The sequence below is a fragment of the Balaenoptera musculus genome, chromosome 7 (genome assembly GCF_009873245.2).
Source record: "Balaenoptera musculus isolate JJ_BM4_2016_0621 chromosome 7, mBalMus1.pri.v3, whole genome shotgun sequence".
Lineage (NCBI taxonomy): Eukaryota > Metazoa > Chordata > Mammalia > Artiodactyla > Balaenopteridae > Balaenoptera > Balaenoptera musculus.
In genome coordinates this window covers 5,884,791-5,899,818 of record NC_045791.1, presented here as the reverse complement: position 1 = coordinate 5,899,818, position 15,028 = coordinate 5,884,791, and the positions used below count along the sequence as shown (strand labels likewise).

Sequence of the window (15,028 nt, the reverse complement as noted above, 5' to 3'; positions counted from 1 at the left end):
AGGAACACACGTCATCCAGTAAATCCAAACACGAGGAAGTAAGTACTCATTAACCACCCCGGGGGTCAACCCCCAAACACAGCCAGATGACTACAAGCATTGGGTGCAGTATAGTTTGTCAAAGCAGCTCAATTCCAAAGGTACCAAGCACTGATCAATTCAACAAATATTTTCTTAAAGGTGGCCCCAGGGGCTAAAGGGCAGAGAGAAGCTGAGCCTGGAGCCAACAAGCAGAAGGACCACCTCCCACCTGCTGATGTAGAGAGATGAATGCTTAAGAAAGCTAGTGTAGAGAGTTTTCTTAGAGCAGCTTCAAGTCGATGGCCTAGGGCCTAGGCCCCTCTTACCAGTGGGGGTGGAGGTACCAGTCACACTGGGATCCCCGGCCAGCATTCTGGCTCCAGAGAACACAGTTGCAAAAACACAGTAAGAATGATGTCAGCAAAAATGGCAGAATAAGGACCTCTGAAAGTTTGTCTTTCCATAAAAGCAATGAAAAAACTAGCAAAGAATGTCAGCACCACCTTTTTCAGAACTCTGTAAATTAACCAAAGACTTACAGTAACCCAGAGAGCAAGAAAAACTGCTGAGAAGACATACAGACGACCAACAGGTACATGAAAATATGCTCAACATCACTAATCATCAGGGAAATGCAAGTCAAAACCTCAAGGAGATATCACACCTGTCAGAAAGGCTATTATCGAAAAGACAAGAAATAACAAGTGTACGTGAGGATGTGGAGAAAAAGGAACCCTCTTGCACTGTTGGTGGGAATGTAAATTGATGCAGCCACCATGAAAAACAGTATAGAGGTTCCTCAAAAAATTAAAAATAGAACTACCATATGATCCAGCAATTCCACTTCTGGGTATTTATCTGAAGAAAACAAAAACACTAATTTGAAAAGATATACACACTCTATGTTCATTGCAGCATTATTTACAATAGCCAAAATATGGAAACAACCTAAGTGTCCATCAATAGATGAATGGATAAAGAAGATGTGGTATATATAAATGCAAGGGAATACTATTCAGCCATAAAAAAAGAATGAAATCTTGCCATTTGAGAAAATATGGATGAAACTTGAGGATATTATGCTAAGTGAAATAAGTCAGACAGAGAAAGACAAATACTGTGTGGTCACATTTATACTTGGAATTTTAAAAACAAAACAAAACAAAAAGCCTAGGTCAGATACAGAGAACAGATTGATGGTTGCCAGAGGTGGGGCGGGGTGGGGGATGGGTGAAATGGGTGAAGGGGGTCAAAGGATACAAACTTCCTTTTATAAGACAAATAAGTCATGGGGATGTAATGTACAGCATGATGACTATAGTTAATAATACTGTATTTCATATTTGAAAGTTGCTAAGAGAATAAATCTTAAAAGTCCTCATCACAAGGAAAAAAATTTTTTATAACTATGGTGTCTAGTTAACTAGATGTTAACTAGATTTATTGTGGTGATCATTTCACAATATATACAAATATCAGATCATTATGTTGTACAGCTAAAACTAACATAGGGGCTTCCCTGGTGGCGCAGTGGTTGAGAATCTGCCTGCCAATGCAGGGGACACGGGTTCGAGCCCTGGTCTGGGAGGATCCCGCATGCCGCGGAGCAACTGGGCCCGTGAGCCACAGTTACTGAGCCTGCGCGTCTGGAGCCTGTGCTCCACAATAAGTGAGGCCGCGATAGTGAGAGCCCCGCGCAACGCGATGAAGAGTGGCCCCCGCTTGCCACAACTGGAGAAAGCCCTCACACAGAAGCGAAGACCCAACACAGCCATAAATAAATAAAAAACTAAAAAAAAAAAAACAAAACTAACATAATGTTGTATGTCAATTAAACCTCAATAACAATAGATAAATTAAAAATATAACCAACTGGGAGGGGGTTATAAAAGCTGAATCTTGGTAAGAACACCTTTATGGTGTTTTAATTTATCCTAGTCCTTAATCCCCACTTCCTAACTTCATAGCTGCCTAGAAAAGTAACTGGCTGCATTCCCAGTAATGAGGGAGCAGAACAGGGCTGAAACTCTTTCAGAGCTTCATTCCCAAAGGAGAATGACCTGGTCTTCCCTGGAAGATCCCGCTTGAAAGGCTGGTTTTTATGTGACCTCACTCACACTTACCCAGTGCTCAAAGCCTCTCCTGGGGTGAGTTTTCCAAATGTATTACTATCACAACTACCTATGTATTACTATCATAGCTGCCATTGTCACAGGCAAAGGGTAACAGTTGGGCAATTGACTAATCAAAAGCTTAAAAGGAAACACCAAGCAATGAGATGTCCTTAGGGGCTTCGAAAAGAACCGACATATTCCTGAGAATCTAGAAGGCCATGTGAATGCCCAGGGCTATGTGCATGCTCAGGAAAGTCCCTAGAAGGTCCTAAGCTCTCACTTATGATGGACCTTTTGGGATCTGTACAATCAGGAAGTGAAGACTAAGGCGGAGTTGTAAAATGCCTGGTTGGATGTTGAAACTGTGCCCCAACACACACTCAGAGCCTTCAGTAAAGGCTGGGAGACTTACTGGTTTCAGACATTCAAGAAAATCTCTGTCTAATCATTAGCTGACTACTAAACTAACCAGGCAGAGACTTCAGTGGCCACAAATGACAGAGATACAGACTTTACAGAATCGGTTCAGAAAAATCACTAAACAAACAATAAGCAGCAACAACAAACCCTGGGGAGTAGGGAGAATCTGGTTTCCAGAGCTGCCACATTATTTTATTTGAAAAGTCCTGTTCTCAGCAAAAATTATGATACACACAAAGAAACAACAAAAAAAATGACCTAGACACATAAAAAAAAAGAGCAATCAACAGAAACTGTCCCTGAGGAAGCCCAGATGTTAGACTTACTAGACAGACCTCAAATCAGCTAATATAAATACATTCAAAGAACTAAAGGAAGCCAGGTCTAAAAAACTAAAGAAAAGTATGAAAATGTCTCACCAAATGGAGAATATCAATAAAGAGAGAGAAATTATAAAATGGGACCAAAAACAAATCCTAGAGTTGAAAAGAAATACTAAAGAGAGTCCTTCAGGATGAAATGAAAGGACACTAGACAATAATTCGAATCCACATGAAGAAATTAAGAGCAGGGACTTCCCTGGTGGTGCAGTGGCAGTTAGGAATCCGCCTGCCAGCATGGCAGGGACACAAATTCAATCCCTCGTCCGGGAAGATCCCACATGCCTCAGAGCAACTAAGCCTGTCCTCCACAACAACTGAGCCGGTGCCCTAGAGCCTGTGAGCCACAACTACTGAGCCCGTGGGCCACAACTACTGAAGCCTGCATGCCTAGAGCCCATGCTCCGCAACAAGAGAAGCCACTGCAATGAGAAGCCTGAGCACTGCAACGAAGAGTAGCCCCTGCTCACCGCAACTAGAGAAAGCCCGCACGGAGCAACAAAGTCCCAACACAGGAAAAAATAACTAAATAAATAGGAAAAAAAAGAGAAGAAACTGTTAAATTATTTAAAAACAAAACAGAAACTAAGAGCAGTAAAGGTAACCATAAGATAAATATAAAAGACAGTATAAATGTATTTTTTGTTTGTAAACCTTTTTTTCCAATCTGGTTTAAAGATGACTGCGTAATGAAATAATTTAACACAAAAGGAGGCAATGGTGTAGGAATTAAGAAACAAAAAAGACATAAGACAAATAGAAAAAAATAGGAAAGTGGCAGATGTAAACCCCAGTTATCAGTAATTACATTACATATAAATGGATTAAACTTTCCAATTAAAAGTTTTTTGAATTTTTTTAAATGGATATTTTAAATGTGATCCAATTATATGCTTTCTACAAGAGATTCACTTTAGATTCAAAAACACAAAAAGCTGAAAATAAAAGAATGGAAAAGATAGACCATTCAAACAGCAAACAAAAGAGAACTGGAGTGGCTATACTATCAGACAAAATGGACTTTAAGGCAAAAATTGTTACAAGAGCAAAGAAGGACATTTTATGATGATAAAAGAGTTAATCCATAAAGAAGAAATAACAAGTATAAACATAGGCACCTAACAACAAAGTCCCAAAATACCTGAAGCAAAAATTGACAGAATTGGGAGAAAAATAGATAATTTAAAAATAATAGCTAGAGACTTCAATACTCCACTGTCAATAATGGATAGACCATTATATAGAAGCTAAGCAAGGATATAGAAGACATAAACAACACTATAAGCCAACTAGGCCTAAAAGACATCTATAGAACACTCCACCCAACAATAGCAGAATATACATTCTTCTTAAGTGCACATGGAACATTCTCCAGGACAGACCATATATTAGGACATAAAACAAGCCTCAATAAATTTAAAATGATTGAGATCATAGGAAGCATATTCTCAGACCACAGCAGAATAAAATTAAAATCAATCATAAAAGGAAAGTTAGTAAATTCACAAGTATGTGGAAATTAAATGACACACTCCTAAAGAACCAATGAATCAAAGAAGAAAACACAAGGGAATTTAAGAAATACTTTGGAATGAATGAAATGAAAACACAACAGACCAAAATTTATTGGATGAAGCTCAAGTGGTACTCAATTTATAACTGTAAATATCTACAGTAAAAAAATCTCAAATCAATAAGCTAACCTCCCACTTTAAGGAACTAGAAACAGATGAGTAAACTAAACTCAAAGTAAGCAAAAGGAGGAAATAATAAAGATTAGAGCAGAAATAAATCAGACAGAAACTAGAAAGAAATAGAGAAAATCTATGAAACCAAAAGTTGGTTCATTGATAAGATCAACAAAACTTAACAAATCTTTATCTAGTCTGACCAACAAAAAAAGAGAACATTCAAATGACTAAAAATCAGAATGAAACAAGGGACTGAACTTAGAGAAATTTAAAGGATTGTAAGGAAATACTATGAACAATCATATGCCAACAGATTAAATAACCTAGTTGAAATGGACGAATTCCTAGAAAGATATAAATTACCCAAACTGACTCAAGAAGAAACAGAAAATCCAAATAGACCAGTAACAAGTACAGGGAATAGGTTAGTAATTTTTTAAAAAAGGAAAAGAAAAAAATACTTCCCACAAAGAGGACCCCAGGACCAGATGGTTTTATTAGTGAATTTCATCAAATGTTTAAGTAGAATTAACACCAGTCCTTCACAAAAATCTTCCCAAAAATCAACCAAGAGGGAACACCTTAACTCAGTGAGGCCAGTATTGCCCTAATACCAACACCAGACAATGACATCACAAGAAAACTACAGATCGATATCCCTTATGAATACAGATGTCCTCAACAAAACTGAATCTAGAAGCCTATAAAAAGTATTAAACAACATAACCAAATGGGATTTATTTCAGGAAGATAAGGTTGTTTTAACATTACAAAATTGATACATCATATCAATAGAATAAAGGGAAAACACCACATGATCATCTCGGTGAATGCAGAAAACACACTTAACAAAATCCAACACCTTTCATGATTAAAAGAAAACAAAACAAAAAAAACTCAAGGATCTAGGAATAGAAGGGAATTTCTTCAAACTGCAAAAAAACCACAGCTAACATCATACTTAATTGTAAAAGACTGAAAGGTTTCCCTCTAAGGTCAAGAACAAGACAAGATATCCGGCCTTCTCATTTCTTTTCAACATTGCACTGGAGGTTCTAGCAAAGACAACTAGGCAGGAAAAGGAAATGAAAGGCATCCAGATTGGAAAGAAGGAGTAAAACTATCTCTAATTGTGCATCACATTTTCTTATATATAGAAAACCCTAAAGAACTCCCCCCTGACACACACACACACACACACACACACACACAAACCTATTACAGCTAGTAAATTAATTCACCAAGGTTGCAGGATAAAAGAACAATATACAAAAAATCACTAGCAATGAGCAATCTGAATATAAAATTAATAAAACAATTCCATTTTTAATAGCATCAAAAAGAAAAAATTCGGGGCTTCCCTGGTGGCACAGTGGTTAAGAATCTGCCTGCCAATGCAGGGGACACAGGTTCGAGCCCTGGGCCAGGAAGATCCCACATGCGTGGAACAACTAAGCCCATGCACACAACTACTGAGCCTGTGCTCTAGAGCCCGTGAACCACAACTACTGAAGCCCGTGCGCCTAGAGCCCGTGCTCTGCAACAAGAGAAGCCACAACAATGAGAAGCCCGTGCACCACAATGAAGAGTAGCCCCCGCTTGCCGCAACTAGAGAAAGCCCATGCGCAACAATGAAGGCCCAATGCAGCCAAAATAAATAAATAAATAAGAAAAAAATACTTAGAAATAAATTTAACCAAAGAAGTGTAAGCCTTATACACTGATAACTATGCAACATTGTTGAAAGAAATAAAAGAAGACCTAAATAAATGGAAAGACATCCCATGTTCATGGATTAGAAAACCTAACATTGTTAAGATGGCAATACCTTTCCCCCCAAATGACCTATGGATACAACACAATCCGTATCAAAATTCCAACTGCCTTTTTTACAGAAATGGGCAAGCTAATCCTAAAATTCATATGGAAATAAATGCAAGGGACTCAGAATAGTTGTTCAAAACAACTTGAAAAAGAACAAAGTCAGAGGACTCACATTTCCCAATTTCATAACTTACTACAGAGTTACAGTAATCAAAACAGTATGGTACTGGCATAAGGATAAACATGTGCATCAGTGGAATCGGATTGAGAATTCAGAAATAATCCCATACATCCAGGATCAATTGATTTTTGACAAGCCTGCCAAGACAATTCACTGAGGAAAGAATAGTCTTGTCAATAAATGATGCTAGAACCACTTAATGACCACATGAAAAAAAATGATTTTAAACCTCTACTTCAGGTCATATATACAAACTGACTCATAAAAAATAAAAATAAATAAAAACTGACTCATAATGGATTGAAAACTGAAATATTAGAGTTAGCACTAAAGAACTCCTAGGAAAAAACATAGGTATAAATCTCCATTGATTAGGTAACAGTTTCCTAGATATGAAACCAAAAACTCAAGCAATCAAAAATAAATAGGTAAATAGGACTTCATCAAAATTTAAAACTTTTGTGCATTGAAGAACACTCAGGAAAGTTAAAAGACAATCCACAGCAGAAAGTATTTGCAAATCATATATCTGACAAGTGTCTAATATCCAGAATACAAAAAGAACTCTTACAACCCAACAATAAAAAGAATCCAATTTTTAAATGGGTGCAGAATTTGAGTAGACATTTCTCCAAAGAAGATATACAAGTGGCCAACAAGCACCTGAAAAGGTGTCCAACATCACAAGTTACTAGGGAAATAAAAGTCAAAACTATAATGTGATACCACTTTACACCTACTAATGCAGATAATGATGTATTAATTAGGACGTGGAGAACTGGAACCCTCACACATTCCTGGTGGGAATGTAAAAATTGTGCTGTTACTTAGAAAACAGCTTGGCAATTCCTCAAAAAGTTTAACATAGAGTTACTATGTGACTCAGCAATTCCACTCCTAGGTATATGCTCCAGAAAGCAGAAAATATATATAGGGATGTTCACAGCAGCATTATTCATAAGAGCCAAAAGTGGAAACAATTCAAATGTCCACCACAGATGAACATATAGACAAAATGTGGTATATCCATATAAGGGAATATTTGGCTAAAAAAAGGAACAAAGTACTGATTCATATGACAACATAAATGAACCTTGAAAACATGATGCTAAATGAAAGAAGCCAGGCAAAAAAAAAAAAAAAAAAAAAAGGTGACATAATGTATGGTTCCATCTATATGAAATGTCCAGAACAGGCAAATCAGTAGAGACGGGAAAGCAGACTAGGAATTGCCAAGGGCTGGGGGAGGGGGGAAATTGGCTGCAAATGGGTTTCTTTTGGGAGTGATGAAAATGTTCTAGAATTAGTAGTGATGGTTGCATAACCTGGTGAATGTACTAAAAGCCACTGACCTGTACACTCTGAAACAGTGAATTTCATGGCATGGGATTCCTATCTCAAATGTTTAAGCAGCACACACATAGTGATGAATGCAACTATGTCACTTACTAGGGCAGAGACAAGGGCCAGGGCAGCCGCCAGCAAGGCATGAGATGGCACTGCCTCTCTGGCTAAGTGGTTAGTGCCACCCCCAGGGGAGCCAGCGACACCACCACAAACAGCCTCTCCACCAGAGCCAACCTCACTGGGGGGCTGAAGACGACTCGCCCAGATCCTTTGGCATGCCTGAGATGATAAACGGTGTATTCCAACCTTCTTGCCTCACAGGAAATTCGAGTAAATAGACATCATCAGAAATTCGGAAGATGTGAATAAACAGCACAAGGAGGACAGTTCAGGTACCTCCCTCTGCCCCGCTCCCCACCTAGACATGAAGCCCCCAGGAAGGTTGAAGTGAGAATCTGCACATGGTAGGTGGGAGCAGGGAGCAGCTGTGTCGCTGCAGAGGCGGGCCAGCCGCTGCGCAGGGAACGCCTGGTCCCTCTCCCCAGCGGTGTGCCCGGGTCATCCTGTGCCAGCTCACACTGCACACTGCTCAGTTTTCAGGAATTTCGTGAACGGGTTCACATCACATGGGTAGCCTGAAGTGAGCCCAGGTAGAGGTGTTGTTATAGTACGGAACTGGGCACACGCTACAGGTCAGGCCAGCCGGAGAGGGGAGTCTACACTAGAAGCAGAGGAAAAGGGAGGGGGTGAGGGGCCATGGGCGGGGCCCAGCCTGGGGCTCAGGCCTCCGCTGCACATCCCGTGTCACCCGCTTCCCACTTTGCTTAAACCCTTGACTCCATCACAGCCCCATGTGCTGTCCTGAGGGCTCTGGCTGCCACCCTAGCCGCACCCCGGCAGGTTGCTCTGCTGAGGGGTCACTGGCCATATTCCTGAGGAGGGTGGGGAACAGCTGGGAGCACCATCGGGGTCGGGGGAGGCTGGTAGGTGTGAGGACAGAGCTCTAGCAGCCCCACTCTGCACCGTACCGAGCGTGGGACCCGGCTGGGATCTGGCAGCCTCTGCGGATGCCGGTCATGTGGTGGGTGGGACCTGGTGGGTAGGCCAAGCCACTGAGTCACACTGCTGCGAGCACCAGGTCCCAGGCTCCCTCTGGAAGAGAGCTGCTGCCAGGCCAGGTCCCTGGGGAGGGGACGTAACCCACCCGGGCTTGAAAACCGGTGATGCCAAAGGCCCCTTCAGCTGGGACAAAGATGCGGTGTTTTCAAGGTCCAGAGTCCCCAGGGCTGCAGCTGGGGCTGAGCCTCTTCCCACAGCACAGCTGCTCCCTAAGCAACCACGCCCACGTTCCAGGCCTCATTCAGTCTTCCGTCCTAGCTCAGCCCTCTCCTGGCTGCAGGCGCTCATGTCCAGTCTCAGGGTTTCCCCCTAGACTCACCACAGCTCTTCGAATGCTTCATGGCCCAAACTAGCTCTGTGTCCACTCCCACACCTGCCACCACAAACTGGGCATCCTCTTCCTGGATCCGCCCGGGGTCCAGACTCCACCCCCCAGGTCCCCTGAGTCCGTCTAGTCTTCTCGAGTCCCGTGGCTCCCAAGGAGAGGCTCTCTCGTTGCTTGCCTCCTGGCCAGTCTCCTTCCCCACCTCTTCCTCAGCAGCCCCAGAGGAGTATTTCCAAAGTGCCTGGTCATGCACATCACTCCAGGTCACTTCAGTGGTTCCCCACTGCCCTCCCTCTGGTCTCATCTGCTCCAGTCCCATGGAGGGCTGGGACTTTACGCCGTTGGCAGGGAGAGCCCCAGAAGGTGCATGAGGTGTACAAGGACAGGGTCATTTCCAAAGGTCAGTCTGGTCTGGGCAGCAAGGGATGATGTGGAGAGAACCAGCATCCAGGTGTGAGAACTGCCCTGGCATCTCGTGGGGGCAGTGGACGTGCGGAGGGCATGGTGGCATGAAAATGAAACTTCACAGCTTCTGGGACAGGAAAAACCTCGCCCACCCCAAAGATTGGGTAGAATGTCCATTGCTCTGCCAGCCTGGCCCCTATGCCTGTGTGGGGAGGGGAGGCTAGCCAGCCCTGGCATGACGCCGCATGTGGTAGGCAAACTTCAAAGGAGGGTGGAGACCACTCACAGCTTGTGAAAAACAAATGAGCAGGAGAATGAATACACCACAAGAAAAGAAGAAAGCCACCAAAATGTTCCTGAGGGCATTTCTGAGGAGTGGAACTGCCGGTGTTTTCTTTCTTTCTTCTAATGTTTCTGTTACCTTTTTTGTTTCTGGGTTTTTCCTAACTCTCTAAGATGAGCAGCTGTACTTTCACAAGGAAAAACCCGACTCAGTGTTTTCCAAGGCTCACTCTGGTCCGTGTCACTTGACGACCAGCATCTTTCAGGCTCAGGGAGCCCGCTGGAGCCAGGCAGCAGCTGGGGCAGGCTGGCCTCTGCTCCGCCCCCCCCTCCACTGCCTGCCTTCCCAGCTTCTCCTGCCGGGCTGCGTCTGGCTGACCCGACGGCCCCCCTCTTCCGGGAAGACCCCCGGGACTCAGGGTTGAGAGGACTCCTGCTGAGGGAACAGAGGTGCGTCCGGGTTTCTGCCTCAACGCCCACCCAGGGCATCTGGGCAGAAGCTGCTACAGAAGCTGGCACCCTGCGGCTCTGCCCTACGATCTCTTCTGCGCCTGGAGAACCACCTGCCGCGCGTCCCACCCCCACCCCACTACCCATCCATCTGTCGCTGCTCCTGATTCTGTCCCTGTTCTCTCCCCCTTCTTTTCCTCGGAAGCTCTGAGGGTGCGGAGCGAGGCAGCCGGCAGGGGCGCCCTGCGAGGGACCGGAGGACACGAGCGCACCAGGAGGGGTGAGCACTGGGGGCTGGCTTTGTCCACAGACTTGGGTCGGGACAGGAGGTCTGCGAAGTGGGCAGCAAATCGCATATGAAGCACAGGACTCCCCAGGTGACAGGACCCGTGCTGGTTCCTGGGGCTGCCCTAAGACTCGGGGCCACAGCCTTAATAGCGATCAATGTGCCCCTGCAGGCTGGGTGACCGCCCTGCACATCACCTAGGTTTGGGTCCACCACCCTGTCCCGAGTGGCCGCTCCCCATTCCTGGGCACTGCCTCTCCAAGCCCCTTTCCCCAGCAAAGCCACGGGGTCCCCTCCACCCTTCCGCCCAAGTCAAGGGGTGGTGAAGAAGAGCATCCTCCTCCCAGGGATTGGCTGGAAGGGGGCGCCCGGACCTCAGAGACCAGCCCCTCCCACCCAGCCGTGAGTCATGCACTTGTACCCAGCCACGTTCCAGAAAGGGCCGCAGAGGCCAACACCGGCCAGAAACTGGTGGACATGTGACTGGCCTGGTGAGTCACTCGGGCTCTGTGGCCTCAGTCACCCCATCTGTGAAATGGCCACAAGGGGTATGAGAGCAGAACCTGGGCCAGGCCTGGGGGAGTTTCCTGCCCCCAGCCCATCCCCGTGCAGCCTATGTTTGGGGGCAGTTCTGGCCAGGCCCCCAGTCAGACCTTTTACCACTTTTACCATTCCTGGCTTACAGAAGAGGGAACAGAGGCTCCAGAGGTGAGGCCTCACAGATCACACAGGGAAGCTGGAAGAAGCCGACAGCCTGGGTTTTGACGCCTTGCCCTTTAGTTGGCTGTGACCTTGAGCAAGTCCCCGGCCCCTCTGAGCCCCGAGCCCTGGTCCTCCGGAGGGGGCGGGGCTAATGGCCCCGTCGTGCGGGTCAGGCCCTTCACCTGCCGCTGCCCGGGGCCGGCGGGAGGGCGGGACGCGCCGGGCAGGGGCCGCTGACCTGACCGGCGCTGCCGCCCGGGAGCGGCCGAGGTGGAGGGGCCGCGCGAGGCCGGCGTGCGGGAAGGGCTCCGGGCGGGCGGGGGTCCTGTCGCGCAGCCCCCCTCCCTGGCCAGCGGCGCCCTCCGCCCGGGGGCAGTTACCTTCCCGTCATGGTGGCCGAGCGCGCCGAACCGGGGCCGCCTCGGGACCCCCAGAGCCGCCGCCGCCGCCGCCGCCCGCCGAGCGCCCGCCCGCAGGTCCGCGCGGAGCGAGGAGACGCCCAAAAAAGGCCGGGAGCCGCTCCGCCCGCCGCGGAGCCCAGCCCAGCCCAGCCCAGCCCAGCCCAGCCCAGCCCGCCGAGCGGGAGGTGGGGGCCGCGGCCGGAGAGCCGGGGGGGAGGCGCCCCGCCCACGAGGTGTGGGCGGGGGCGGGCGAGGCGCTGGGAGCCCAACGCTGGAGCGCGGGGAGGGGTCGCCGCGCCACCCGCGCCGCCCTGTCTCGGGGGACACGCGAGCTCGGCCTGCGGCGGGCGCGGGTCACGTCCTCCCCGCCGGCTTCGCCCGCCACCTCCCGGATTCCGGGCATAGCTTTCCTTTAAAAGGGAGGGAAGTTATAACAAACGCGAACGAGCCCCCTCGCCCCGCCGGGGCGCCCCACCCGGCGCTCCCCCTCCGCTGTCCCGGGCCGCCCTGGAACGCGAACACACGCAGGGGGTGGGAGGACGGGGGAGAGAGCGGCGGTGCTGAGACCACCTCCCTCCCCGCTGGCCCCCAAGCCCGGAGTCCCCGCTGCGGCCCCGGGCAGGAAAGGGGGTCACCTTCGCGCTTTAATTCCGCAGACGGATGTTTCTGGGCACCGACTCCCTCCCGGGGCGCTGGGGACTCCCAGTGCACGCAGCCCCGCCTCCAGGGAGGTCAAGGTCGAGGGGCGCCCCTCGGAGTCAGGAGCCTGGCTCTGCATACTTGGATGCCAGGCCAGGAGATTACCTAGTGCCCTCCCCAGGAAATTACCACTTCATCCAAGTCTGTGAGCAGCCCCCTAACCCAGCAGAAGGTACTCTGTGAAGACAAACCAAACGCCGAAGTTGGGGAGGAGGGCCAGGTACTACTCCTCCTTCCTGTGATGAAGCGCTCGCTCTTGGTAAGCTAGAGGAGAGCCATTAAAGTGACCTGGTGACATAAAACCATTTAGGGAATCTGTTCTGAGAAAAGTGTTAAACAAATAAACAAAACAAAAGCCTCACTCTACCCGAAGGCAGATATTTCTAGCGGGGCAGTGGAGTGCAGCTCATAATTGGAGACGGCCCACATGACACCGTCGGGGGGCGGGGTGGGGGGGGGGGAGGCAGGCAGAACTGAGCAGCCTGGTCTATTAACCCGACTGAACGTCGCGCATTACTTCTTGGCAACAGACAAAGACTCCCTAGAAATGGCCATGCAAAGTAGCAACCTATGAATAAACAGGGAATTCAGAAAGATGAATTGATACTACCGTGCAGCCTTATATCTGCAGAATAAGCTTGGAAAAGGCACCTATTCCTAAGTAGCTGATATCTTGAAGCTAGTGTGGTTTGCAGTTGTTCTTTCTGCGAACATGTCTTAGCAGATTCTGATTAACTGTAATTTGCTGGTTGATTAAGTGTAAAATGTGGATGATTTCTTGGGTCGTCTGCCTGTTGAGAGAGAAATGCTTTCCGTAATTGTGAACACAGAGAAGCACGTGTGCTGGGGGCCGTGCACCAGAAATGGACTGGATGCTTAAGCGAGTAGTGGGGTCCTGTGGGAACCAAAGGGGATGAAAAGTAGACGGCAAAACACCAAAGGGACCTGCTCCCTACCTGTAGGGGATCCCATGCCTGCCCTCCAGCCTTCCAGCCTCCCTTTGTACTGTTGCTGAGCAGGAGACTATCTGCCTGTGGCCAAACCAGAGCCCTCTGCTGCTCACCCATCATCCAGAGTGCCTCTTCCCTGTGCCGGAGGCAAACTCAGCAAGAGCTGGGTGGCGACTGTGGCATCGTTCAGCCCCACTGGAGATGTGCAGCCTCCAGGAGTCATGGGCCAGCCTCCTACGGTGCAGCTACAGGTCAGATTTGCAAGAAAGAGCGTGCAGTCTCCTGGCAGTGGTTATTCAGATGTTCACTCACTCATCACCCCTTCATTCAAGACTATTCATGGTGTATGAGCACCGGGGGTACAGCTGTGAACAAGAGGACCTGGGCCAAGCTCTCACTGAGTTTAGCTGGGGCGGGGGACAGGCTGTAAACAAGTAAACATGATTTTAGACAGGGACAAGTGCTGCAAAGAAAAGGCAGTGTACGGGGCTGCTTTAGAGTGGAGGGGCGAGTGGACGTGACGCTTGAATGAGGAAAAGAGTTGGCGGAAAAAACAGCAAGTTCAGGGGCCCTGAGGTCAGAAAGAAGGTGGTCTGGAGAGCGGGAGGGCGGGGCATGGGGAATAAGGGAGAGGGTGGGGCCAGAGCACAGGGGTGGAGTCTAAGAAAGGACAGACACAACACTGACACCAACGTGGATGAATCTCCAGACATGACTCTGAGTGAAAGAAGCCTTACGCAAAAGAGCGCCTGCTCCATTTATATCAAGCTCTACAGCAGAGAAACTGGCCGGTGGTGGAAAAAATTCAGGATGGTGGCTGCCTCAGGGTGTGCGTGGGGGGCAAGGATTGGCTGGAAAGGGGCATGAAGAAACTTTTGGGGGTGATGATAATGTTCTATATCTTAATAGGGGCTTGGGTCACACAAGTGTATGCATTTGTCAAAAATCATGGACTGTACAGTTAAGATTTGTGCATTTAATCTTGAGAAAGAAAAATGGAGCTGGAGGAATCAGGCTCCTGGACTTCAGACTATACTACAAAGCTACAGTAATGAAGACAGTATGGTACTGGCACAAAAACAGAAACATAGATCAATGGAACAGGATAGCAAGCCCAGAGATAAACCCACGCACATATGGTCACCTTATCTTTGATAAAGGAGGCAAGAATATACAATGGAGAAAAGACAGCCTCTTCAATAAGTGGTGCTGGGAAAACTGGACAACTACATGTAAAAGAATGAAATTAGAACACTCCCTAACACCATACACAAAAATAAACTCAAAATCAATTAAAGAGCTAAATGTAAGGCCAGACACTATCAAACTCTTAGAGGAAAACATAGGCAGAACACTCTATTATGTAAATCACAGCAAGATCCTTTTTGACCCACCTCCTAGAGAAATAGAAATAAAAACAAAAATAAACAA

The 15,028-nt window shown here is 47.4% G+C and overlaps 1 protein-coding gene and 1 long non-coding RNA gene across 3 annotated transcripts in view; one reads left to right on the top strand and one right to left on the bottom strand.

Annotated features, from left to right (window-relative positions):
- The window catches only part of LIMS2 (LIM zinc finger domain containing 2), a 35,747-nt gene extending 23,679 nt beyond the window's left edge, over positions 1-12,068 (bottom strand). The window contains exon 1 of one of the 2 annotated variants that reach the window (XM_036858017.1): positions 11,928-12,068. In XM_036858017.1, the coding sequence (XP_036713912.1) occupies positions 11,928-11,938 (11 nt within the window). In that variant the 5' untranslated portion in view covers positions 11,939-12,068. The remainder of the gene's footprint in view (positions 1-11,927) is intronic. The other variant, XM_036858019.1, reaches the window with a different exon arrangement.
- Positions 8,162-11,896, top strand: LOC118898089. Its single transcript, XR_005020620.1, has 3 exons — positions 8,162-8,370; positions 10,765-10,839; positions 11,531-11,896. It is a non-coding gene; the product is annotated as an uncharacterized LOC118898089 (long non-coding RNA).
- Positions 12,069-15,028: the final 2,960 nt, after the last annotated feature.